Raw genomic sequence first — 12,149 nt, forward strand, 5'->3', positions numbered from 1 at the left:
ACATACTAAGCTGTTACGCAAATACATACTCATATGAACGACGGGTGAGCGCACACCAACCAACACAAAGATAAAGCGAAACGATCCTCCCTATGCTCCCCCCTCAGCAATAGCGCCAACAACAGCCCCAACAACGACCCCATTTGCAATGCATAGAGATGAGCGCGTGAGTAGTTATCGCTTAACGGGATTAGGTAATATATATGATATGAATAAAATATAATTATATATAAATATAATTATATATATTAATTATATAATAAATTTCATGATATTCATTAGTGTTTATGAACATTCCATTTAAAAAGGTAAATTACACACGTATAATATATAACTATAATTTCAAAAATATAATAATCTTAACTATATTAATTATAGAAATAATATTGTTTATTATAATAAATAATTTGAATCATAATCAAATTCATTAAACATTTTCAGCTCCTTCAGCCTTGTTGTAATTATGAAAATCAATATCATAACTATCAACATCATTATCTGTATTATCATAATAATAATCATCATAAAGCATTTTCTGCTACCTCACCTACAGCCTCTTCATTGCCCTTATTATTATAATTATGAGCCCATTATGACTATCATTATCAATATCGTAATAATCATTAACAGTAGCATTATTAATATTCATCATCATCGTAAAACATTTTTACTTAAAACAAAAAATCATGATCATAATGTTCATCATCAGCCTCAAAATGATCTACATTATTATTTTATTATATTTGTCAATATTATTTTAATTATTTTCTCAAATATTTTTATTATTTATAATATCATAATTAACTCATTCATTCTTATTATTGTTATAATTTAAATTATATTTACATTATTATTGATTATAAATATTTGCCACGTAAATATTAACTCGGCAAACAGACTCGACTCGATTAATCGAACTCATCTCAAGACTGTTAGTAAAGCTTCGATTTACGCTGACTATCAAAACACAACAGTCAGAAAAACTGACAAAGTTGAAAATAATAATAATAAATCCAAGCATTTGTAAATTTATATATCTTTCATACACACACAAGCAACCATATAAAAAAGGCATATTTAATATTTCATTTACATGTTTTAACAGAGAATTTAAACCTTTTTACAGTTTTCTGTTAAGTTAAGCTGGCTGAGTAGACGAGTTAATTACAGCAGGCAGGTGCGAATCCTGGGATAGACAATGGACATTATGTTGTGGTCTTGGCTGAAGGCCTAATGGCAAAACTATTAGATGAAGAGGGATTAACTTTAGGCTTTATATTTTATAGTCTCTTTATATTTTTAGATTTAGGGTCGACTTTTTAATCTACTAAGAGGCTTACCTTTGACACTAAATATGAATTGTTTACGCAGTTCTGTGACCAGACATGCTGTTATTATGTGTCAGGGCTAATTGAATAATATCTTCAATTGCCAAATATGCACTTAGAAATCTCTACACGAACACGAGTCCATCCCTAGCAGAATGAAGGCAACATCCTTTCCATTGAGCATTTGTAAACTTGTAACCACCAAAGGGCCAGATGCAACGATTACTGCATTGCCATGTGTGTGTGTATGTGTGTGTGTAGATATGTTAAAAAGAGTGTGGAGTTGTTGTATACACAGTCTAACTTGTGCTACTTTCCCCCACACACACGTCATATACAATGCAACGCTTTTCTGTGATTTTTGAAATGTGCTCAAAAATGGGGTCCATAAAATGCCATTGGCAATAAAGTTGACTGAATCATTTGAAATGCCAAAATTGCATACCAATTGAAGAGCCATAAATGGCAACGAGGCTAACAGCATAATATTATTGACGTTAAAGAAACATTTATTAAAGGAGTAACCTGACTTGTGCTGTTGCTGAAACTGTCAAATAAACTCAAATTCGTAAAAATACCAAATAAATGAACTTTGCAGTGTCAAAAATGAGAGCAGAAATTTAAATAACAGATAATTATAAAATGAATTCGAACTAACAAAGATGTCTTAAGAGTTTTATTAGTTTCTTAATTTTTTGTTTCTGACAATTTAAATGGCAGGAATAAAAGCAGGACTCATTTCGACTTTGTACGTCATATGTTTGCTAATTGCAAAAACAAAAAAAATTGTTTCAAATTATTAATCAAGATGGGCGCTCACTCAGCTCAACTGTTCGAACTTAATTTCTTAATTTACTGTTTTATAGCTAATCAACATGAATTCAGTTGTCCAATTTCTAAAAGAACGCACCTTTAATAATAATACTAAGCTCACTCAGAGCTGTCAAGCAATAAAAGTATTTTTTAAAATTAAGTTATTGCGACTGGGTCATTCATATTGCTTTGTAACAAATAACAAAAAAATTGTTTCAAATTATTAATCAAAATGGGCGCTCACTGAGCTCAACTGCTCGAACTTAATTTCTTAATTTACTGTTTTATAGCTAATCAACATGAATTCAGTTGTCCAATTTCTAAAAGAACGCGCCTTTAATAATAATACTAAGCTCACTCAGAGCTGTCAAGCAATAAAAATATTTTTTAAAATTAAGTTATTGCGACTGGGTCATTCATATTGCTTTGTAACAAAATATTTGTGCTCTACTTTTTTTATTGGCAAAAGCCACAGAAATTAGCTTCTTGGCCATAAGCAAGTAAATATGTAAAATAACCAACATATGCTCCAGCTGACTCATAAAATAACAACAATAGCTCAGAGCGATCTCGTCTCTGCTGTTGTCCTTGGTCCGTGCTAGAATGTGGGGCTAGGCTAGGGATTAGATTTTTATATGGCCAACACCGCAAAAGCCTTTGGGCTTTCAAATACAAATCCATCGCAATGGTTTTACGAGTTCATAAAATTGGCGTGTAGGTGTTTACACTGGCCGCTTTTTTATTTTATTCCTTGTCTCTCTGCCTCTCACTGTGCCGATACTGCGGGAAATTGAAATTGTGAATTTACTTCTTTGCTGAATTCTTTATGTGTAGGCTGGCTGCGAGGGCGCTCGTAAATATGAATAAATCTCTATGTGCTAGCAATGCATTAAAGCTGCCAGTCCCATAATCGTAACTTGATTAGAAATACGATACAGTCCAGCCGAAAAATTTAAGGCCAATACATTGACAGAGAGAGGGAAAGAGAAAGACACCCACGCACACTCAGACGTTCTGGGGCATATAAAAACTTTATTAAACGCAACTACACATAAAAATAAAACGATGACAAAGTACGCGACGCGTTTTGCAGCCTCCGTTTTAGCAGTTGTTGCCCTTCTGCGTGCCTGCGACGCCGACGTTGGCAGTTTTTGCTGTGCTGGCTGCGCCTAGACTCGGGCCTGGGCCCACAATTCACTTCAAGTTGTAACAAATTTCATTACAATCGTAACAAGAAAACGTGTCTCAACAACTAAATTGCAAAAGCGAAAGCAGACTACAAAAAATTGCACACAACTAGGCTGGCCGACATGACCAAAGGCTTGATTGGCTTTTAACAGGGCTACGATTAAACTTTAACATTGCGCTGTTAACTAACAGCTGTTGCCAGTTCAGCTTTAACTAACAGTCTAAACTGTCTCTCTATCTCGCCCTTTCATTCGGTCAGCATGTTAGGGTCAACATATTAAAGTGACAAGGTCTGTTGGGCCTCACTTGCTCCCTGAATTCGAATTGTCTCTCATATTATTTGCCCCTTGGCATATTGCTGTCATACTACGAATTTTTGTTATTGTTATCATGGCGGCATTTCCTTTTTTTGTTTAGGCCAATGCAGCAGCGGCAGCATTTCCCTTTTCTTCTCTTTTTTTCTGCTGACAAGCAGCTGCCTTTTCCGACTTTGCTATTTTATGGGCGTGCGTAAAAGGTCCTTTGGCCTGCGGAAGCAGCTAGGTGTTAGTGAATTTTATTCAAATTTGACGCTAATGAAATGGCACGTGACAAGGTTTGTTGAAACACATCGACAAAATCGAAATGTATCCATATGCTGAAATCTCGAATAAGACCTTTCTTAGCAGAAATCGATTTGAATATTATTATGTTGACAGCTGAAGTATATAGAGATATGGGATACAGTTGGCCATTGGCCTCTTTGAAAGAGTAAGCTATTTGCATACCATATATAAACTCCATTATAAGTATTCTGCATAAAAAACAAATAAAATCAATTTAAGCAATAAATAAAGAAGGACAAATTGGCGAATATAAATATATGTATATTGTATATATTTATATACAAATAGATAATACATCAATTTATGCAATTAAAACAAACAGCTTTAGATGAATTGTCCATCCAGTTCTCATACGAAATTTTTTTATAAATTTAAATTTAATTTATGCGAACAACCAGACTGAAAAAATGAAAAATTCTGTTTATTAAAAATTTTTATAAAAAAATAATTCGATAGCAAAGACTTTGTCAAACTGAAATAAATATATTGAAAATAAAAAACTATTTCATTTATGAAAATTTCTTGCAGTTACCGAAAATAAATGATTACCATTTTTCAAATAATAACTTTAGCCTCACAATAAGCTTAAGTTTTGACGTGCCTTAGGCAAAGCGTTTCGCATAATTAAGATTTCGGTTCAGGCTTGGTTGGTGCTTAAGATAAAGTCCTTTATTGGCATTAAGTAAGTTCCAAGAGCAAAGACATTGAATTTTCTATATAATATATATATATGCTATAGTTAAAGATTCTAGGGGCCATATTTGATAACGCTTACAACAATTTCACTAGGTGTTAACAAGAACAGAACAGAACAGAATGAACAATGTAACTTTAGGGTTAAGTTGAACGGTTGGACAAGTCCATGAAAGTCTGTGCAGTGTCGGTGCAAAGGGTGAGTGAGTGGCCGTTGGCCAGAATCATTCGACTGCAGGCTGCATACTCAGTTTAGCTTCTTTCAAGCTGGACGACTGCCTCTGACGGCCTATACGCTGCGCATGAGGCGCTTCTTCCATTTGCAGAGAGGACGCCAGGCACGCGCAGCCGCCAGACGTCGCCAGCTTCATTTGTCCGTCGCTGTGCCAGCAGGAAGCGCCTCGCCACCATCAACGGATGCCGTCTGCTCGATGGCCTTGGATGCACTGGGATCCGCAATGCTGCCAAAGTAATTGCCGGTGGGCTCAATTTCCACCACACGCTCGACATCATCTAGTTTGGGTGGTGCTGGCACCGTCACCATGAGTATGCCATCCGCCGAGAACGTGGCACGCGCCTGTGTGGCATCGTAGTGCCGCGGCAGCTTGTAGCAGCGCGTAAACTCGCGCGTTATGCACAGCTGTCCCTTTTCGGCTCGATCGTCCGCCTGGTTGCCCTCCACGCAGATGGTGTCGCTGTTCTTGGCCTTAACCGTCAGCTCGGCCAGCTGAAAGTGGTGCACGTCCAGCACCACCTTGAAGGTGCCCCGACCCAGCGAGTCTGGCTCCGTGCCCGTCTCAATAACCACACGTCCCACCAGGCACGAGCCGTGACACCAGGCGCTGTCATCCACCCGCAAATGGAACTCCCGCGCGCACACGTCCATCTCGTGGGACAAGTAGTAGCGCCTCTGGCGGCACTTCGGCTCACCTGCTGACCAGTGCCTGCGCTGCGGCCAGTGATGGTGGACGCTGCCATGCCCATGCTCGTGCTCATCCCAATCCCAGTCCCAATGAATGGGCATGGTTTCGTTCTTCTGTGTGTCCTGTGTATGTGTGTGGGTGTGTATGTGTGTGTGTGTGTCTTGTGCTTTGTGTTGTGTTTCGTTGCACACGGAGCAAACGCGTTGCTTTTTGGCAAAGGGCGCCAAAAAAACCGTTGTCCTCTGCTCGACTCTTACTCGCTAACTAACTGAACTGGTTAGCCAACTGCCTGAACCACTCGCCAGCGAATTATGCAAAGTTATGCCAGCCGATACGACTCGAATGCGAATGCTCCACGTGCCGGTGCCAGGCCCAGCCAGCAACTGCACCAAATCACTCAATTCGCACATAAACATTTGCCATGCAATATCCGAAAGTAGCGCAACTTCACGGAATGTTTGATCGATACTTTCAAGCCATGTGTCTGGCGCAACCCTTGCAGCTATTTTTATATTTTCACAAAGGCCGCCCGACGGGTCGGCTATGCGTTAAATGCCCCAAAATAGCATTATGACTGGGTTTATGCAACTAATTGTGGCATTGTCGCACAGCTGAGCTCAGCTCAGCTCAGATGTTTTTCTGCTCTGCGCTGCTCTGCTCTGCAGACGACTACGCATTCAGGAAAAATTTGGAACTAATGAAAATCGTGACCTCCATTTGGCACGTCTCTCACATGTGAGTGAATCGGACACATAAGTGGAAACATGTCAAGGATATACAGGGTACTGCATTGTAGTGGAATCCATCTAAATAAGAGCTGAAGCTTGTATGCTAGATAGATATCTTGGAGACTAATCAAAAACTATTGGACTCCATTCCATTCAGCTACGTATTCAGCACTTCGAAAAAAGAATCTGATTCTTTGCTCACAAGTCTCTTTTCATATTGAAATTATATATTCTATGGACTGTTTAGTCTCAGTAGTTGATTAGACGATATCTTGGACACTACTCAAGCTCTAATCCGAAGACATCTACTCATTCAGCAAGTCGAATAACCTATTTGATTCTTTATTACTAAATTATTTTGATCAGATTTACCATTTCCTTATTTCATATTATTCTGGCAGTCTTAATATGAGTTATAGTCGATACTAGTCAGTCCTAGTCTCAATGACTTAATAGATGATATCTATGAGACTTATGCAGCATTCTTCTAGATTCAGTTACGTATTCAGCAAGGCAAAACCCTTTTGAAGGAATAGAATTTAATTCTTTGTTACTAAATAATGTTGCTCGGTGTTTCCATATCTATTTCTATATCAATCAGGTAACCAAATTATCTATTTGTATACAATGATTCAATATACGATATTTTGGCAACTGAGGATAATCAGCAGTCAGCTACATATTCAGCTAGTCGACAAATTTAATCTATATATTTATTACTATATTTATATTTAGTATATTTATTTTTCATATCAATCTGACCACCTTCATATCTACTCTATAGACGCTATACGAAAATAAATTACAATACAATAAAAACTATTTGAGATATTTCTGCTTTTGTTTTATATAATAATTATATATGGAATCACACATTATTTAAATATTAGCATTGGTTCTGCTGTCACTGCTTCAAGTTCAATTTTAGATGATTCGATTCAATTTAATTCTAATTCAGCTGATTGTAAGCGATTCGAATTTCCTCCTTCAATACTGTTAGCTACGTTCCTTATGCTTTAATCGTGTTCAGTCACCCTGTATGTTTCAGATAACTTGGAGAGCAACTAAATATTAATTTGTCTATTTGAACTAAATATTAAGTTGTCTGTTAGCAGCAAACCTCATTGCCTAACATGAAGTTAGATAGAAATAAATGTTTGTAACATTGTAAAAATCTCATTCCGTTGAGTGTCTATAAACCATATTAATGTGACACCGACTTGAGCACCCTGTTTGCCACACATTGTGGAGAAAACAGTTTTGGCTAAGACAAAAAATATCACATAGACATTGTCAGGACATTTACAGCGCGATTGTTGTTGTTGTCGCGTGTTTGGCCCCGAGTTGAGCCAATTTGTAAAATAACGAAAAATATATATATATATATTTATATATATCTAGCATATTTTACTTATATTGCAATGGGGGTCAGACAGCTTTGCCTGGTTGGCTGCTGAAATTGAATTTGTGCTGTTAGCTTTACAGTTTGACAAATTTTCAGCAAACAAGCCAAAAGTGACTACAGCTTGACTCTGCTTGAATGACAGAGCGCATTGTGCTCTTAAACTGCAACTGTAGAGTTTTTCTACAAATTGAGCGCGGGGCAAGCAGCGAGAGCTGCAGTTCGCGCTGATGGGGTTGTCGCAAAACTATATAAACTTAGACAAAAGTTTTGAAGCAAGCGTTTAGACGACGACAATGATCACAGCGACAAGATTTACTTAAACTAAATTAAAAGAGTGACCGTATAAGAGGAACAGACGATACGACAGCTCATTGAGTGCAACAATTATCTGTCAATCTCTGTTGTAGCAGGAACAATGTCTGGCTACTATCTGCACCTATTTGTGTTCTCTAAGAATCTACTTTAACTCAACGGGAAAGTGGTCAAATATTCTCAACAAATTTTTTTTAAGAAATTGATAAGTATCGAAATTATAAGGTATACCCAAGTCATCTTTATATTTTTTTTGAGTGGACGCAGTGATTTATATCACAATCCATTTAACAGCTGATAGTTGCCTTTTGTTGAGTTTTCATTGTAGATAGACTTAGTGCAGCGCCTGCAAATTTGTTGTCAAGATAATATTGTTGGTTAGTAAATAAGCACAATTGTCTCATCTGGAGTGAGGACAATCCATAGACTTTGGTCAAACTGTATTACGACCACAGCAAAATACTGTTTGATGTGCTCAATTGGCTGGATGGATGGACTCATTGATGATCATCATTGTGAAAATTGCTGGTCCAAACTATGTGCGCCAGTCGTGGCGGCCACATGACCAAATAATATTTTAGCATTAATTTCATAAAACGTTGCAATCCACAGCAGTCCTTTCATTGATATTAAAAATATGTGTCTAGGCTTTAATATAATTTAAGCTTGTGTGAGTCGCATTAAATAAACTCAAACTTTATTCCTATGCAATTAACTACAAGCTGAATATTTGTGTGCATTTTGTATTACTCTAAATCCGGGTCGGAAAAGGTGTGGAACTTTGTGAGAATTACGAAAAAAATATGTAAAATGTTGCAATATATATTTAATTATTTTTGTAAGATTTAAAAAGAATTTTAGAATAAGTAAAACAGATTTGTGTTAATGAGCACAAATAATGTATAAATAAAATAAAATATTCTTGAACAGCATCAAAAATTGGCAAAGCCCCACTTCAATATAAAGTATAAACTGATATATTTAATGACGACTTGGGGCTGAGAGACTCGTCGGACACTCCCAAAGAACTACATATTCATGATGAAAATTTATTTGCTTTGAGTTACGCTAAATACATATATTTAAGGCTAGATGGCCTTACTCATGATGGAAGGAACTCTCCTCACTATAGAATATATTCTCAGCACAGCAAAGTAAATACAAAAACTCAATATAAACTAGCTTAAAGTACTTCCAATTTATATATATCAATATCTGTATGAGAAGGTAACATACAATACCAAATGATGTTAATTTCAACAGCAGAATGCAAATGACGCAGGTTTCTTTAAAGTCTTTCCTTTGCTCATGTCTCAGAAATTAACAATGCTTTGTGATAAAAAATATCCAACAACTGCAAAAGTGCCTTAGGGAGCAATTTTAAGTTTGCCAGTCAAAATAAATAGAGTTTGCAATCAGTCCGCTTCGATTCGCAAAGCGCTTCACACAGACTTTACTCAGCTTGAGTTGGAAAAACATAAAGTTACTTTAGTTTATTTAATTAAAAATTCAGCTCTTTATGTGAGTGAAAATACGTTTTATTGCCAATCAAAGCATCGACACGGACTTTGCACCTGGAAAGGTAATTTCTGCATGATAAACAAAAACGAGCAGTGCAAATGGGAAATATTTGTGTACCCAAAACTAATTACGGATATTTTGCCACCGAGCCTTGGTCTGCGCGACACGCACACGTTGAGGGCCACACGATTAGAGCCAAATTAATGACAGCGATTCGATACACACACACACACGCTCACATGGGGATACGGTCAGGGTTTGGGGCTTGGTAATCAAAGTGTCGGCTTTCGCTAAGTTGTGATAGCTCAGGGATGCGTTAGCGACGTGATTGGAAAATAATTGCATTAATTATCCCGCACAAGCAGCTGAGGCTGTGTCCTTGATTGAGCAGCTGCCAACTGGGTCAGAATTGGTTTGTTGCCACTTAAACTCGAATTATGACCATGCTCGAATGTCTGCGCATCTTTGGCGGGTATGCAAAGGAGCTTTAAGATTGGCTGCCCCGATAAGCCACCTATTTTCTAGAAGGCGGACAGCGAACTGCCCGTACGGCCAAGTGAAATCAAGCATTCGAAATTCACTTACTTCCGGTTATTTTAGTACGCAAAGTAAAGTCAGCAGCTACTAACGAGTCGGGCCGAGGGGTCAGCGGGCCCGCTCTGGCATGACCCAATGCTTAGTCGGTTGTGTAATGCGAAGTTAGTAAATGTCCAAATGAATGACTTCACTTGACTTTAGTTAAAATATTTACTCATATTTTGCACCCGGTCTGGGGAACATGTGTTTGTGGCTTTTGTACAGCTCTAATTATTTACGCATCAATGCGTACCAACTCTTTGGACGGATGGTGAGGCGAAGAGCCAACACACATGTAATACACTCTACATGCCGCATGCCGCATGCCGCATGCCGCATGCCTCATGCCACCATCAAACGCTGAAGGCAAACGAGACGCATCTATAAATAGCAGCTCGTGTCAGTCAAACTTTACTGAACTCTGCAAATGCCTTACAAGTGTCTCTTGAATATCTAACGAAATAGCTCAAAAAATATATGTATTTTTTATATCTATATATATATATATATTATTTATATATTAAAGGAAATTTCCTTTCGATTTGATAAGCCTTTGATAAGCTATAATAAGATTGGATCTTATGCAGGTACAAATTTATAGCGAATTCAAATGTTTTCGAACTTTTATGTAACTTAATACAAGCTATGGCGCAGCACGACTTACAGATACTCTGTACTTAACGCCGATCTCTAAAGAATAAAATATTTTATATTTTAATATAAAGCACGATAAATTTATAATCAAACTTATAAAGTTTTTCCTTGCTAATGAGCTTTACTAAAATATCTTATTTTTTCTACAAAAATATATTTAAATTTTTTTTGACTTTCTAGACAAACTGTTTTCATTAACTCTGCTGATCATTGTGATCAAAAATGTAAAAATTTTGTGATTTTCTATGTTTATTAGACGCACTATAGTCTATATACCCTTCGATTTTTAATAAGTGCAGGGTCTTTAGTTTTTTTTTTTAGTCAATAATGTAAACAGTTGTTCACATAAGCTGCACAGCTCATTAGTCAATATTTAGTCAATTTTGTTTCTTTAGCACTAACAAAAAATAACAGGTGCTTTAAATATTTGCTAATTTAAAGTTTGTTTAAAAAGTATATCACATAATGTAGAATGAACGTAGAATCATTAATAAATGGTATGAGAGCTTGAGTAAACAATAAGTTCAGCATGATTATTTGCATAGAACTTAACTAGTACTTAATACTTTCATATGGTGATCTCCTATCCCCCCATGATCGAGAATTAAATAATATATTTCCATAAATAACAAATTGAAGGGTAATTAAATAAATTTGAATTGAATTAATAATAAGATTGTGCTTTACCTGAAGTAAGCCTGTTTCTAATTCGTGCTCTAGTCCCTGAGTCTAATACAAAATCCATTCACAGGAATTCGTATTTAAAATATCGATTTTCGCTTTATTAAAATCTTGCTCAATGTAGAAATGTAAACACATTGAAATTGGTATTTATTTCAATATGAATTGTTTCGCTGGCCTGACCTTTGCAGCCACACGCGAAACAAATCGCACCACGCTTCAATCCATTTGGCTTTCCACCTGACACGCCCCTCGAGGTGAGGCCGCCCCTTCCACCTGCTTGTTGCCGGAAACTTGCGCAATGGTCCCCCCGGCACTCTCAGTGTGCACAAATTGTCAAGGCTGCCCGGTCCTTTAGTTGCGGCTAAAGCTAAGCCCCTGGAAACCTCCAGAAGCAACTTCGCGCAGTTGTCCAAGCAACAACCCCTCGTTAGTTACGGCCATATGCTTTTTATGTAATACACCACAACCAGATGGAGGGGCAGGGTTGTGTGAGCGTCGAGTGGGTCGGGGTGAGCGTATGATGTGCTCTGCCTCGCTGCGCCGTCTAAGGTTTATGATCAATCATTCGCCCTGGCTGACTGCGGTTTGCCCGGGTCGCCTCTCGCCATTCGCCTCTCTCTGCGCGAAGCTAGTCGAAGACTAGCCGTTCGTCGTCTCGTCCACTGTCGTCGCTGACAAATCTTTATCTGTGCCCTGACTTATTTATCCCTTTTGGCCGT

The 12,149-nt window shown here is 37.4% G+C and overlaps 3 protein-coding genes across 5 annotated transcripts in view; 1 reads left to right on the plus strand and 2 right to left on the minus strand.

Annotated features, from left to right (window-relative positions):
• The window catches only part of LOC111603983, a 188,527-nt gene that overhangs the window by 37,522 nt on the left and 138,856 nt on the right, over window positions 1–12,149 (minus strand). The gene's annotated exons all lie outside the window — the stretch shown is intronic.
• Window positions 4,749–5,912, minus strand: LOC111603974 (heat shock protein 23). The gene has a single exon (XM_023321820.2). It carries the CDS (start codon window positions 5,649–5,651, stop codon window positions 4,995–4,997), a length of 657 nt encoding a protein of 218 aa, XP_023177588.1. The 5' UTR covers window positions 5,652–5,912; the 3' UTR covers window positions 4,749–4,994.
• The window catches only part of LOC111603972, a 39,183-nt gene continuing 36,463 nt past the window's right edge, over window positions 9,430–12,149 (plus strand). For all 3 annotated transcript variants that reach the window (XR_002751713.2, XM_023321815.2, XM_023321817.2), the window contains exon 1: window positions 9,430–9,577. The gene's annotated coding sequence lies outside the window, so the exon portion shown is untranslated. The remainder of the gene's footprint in view (window positions 9,578–12,149) is intronic.

This window comes from Drosophila hydei, unplaced genomic scaffold (assembly GCF_003285905.1).
Source record: "Drosophila hydei strain 15085-1641.00,03,60 unplaced genomic scaffold, DhydRS2 tig00000149-arrow-pilon, whole genome shotgun sequence".
NCBI classification, from domain to species: Eukaryota; Metazoa; Arthropoda; class Insecta; order Diptera; family Drosophilidae; genus Drosophila; species Drosophila hydei.

Bases quoted from the DNA above. Each gene is read 5' to 3' on its own strand.
- LOC111603974 (XM_023321820.2), bottom strand. From the start codon at position 5,651: ATGCCCATTCATTGGGACTGGGATTGGGATGAGCACGAGCATGGGCAT.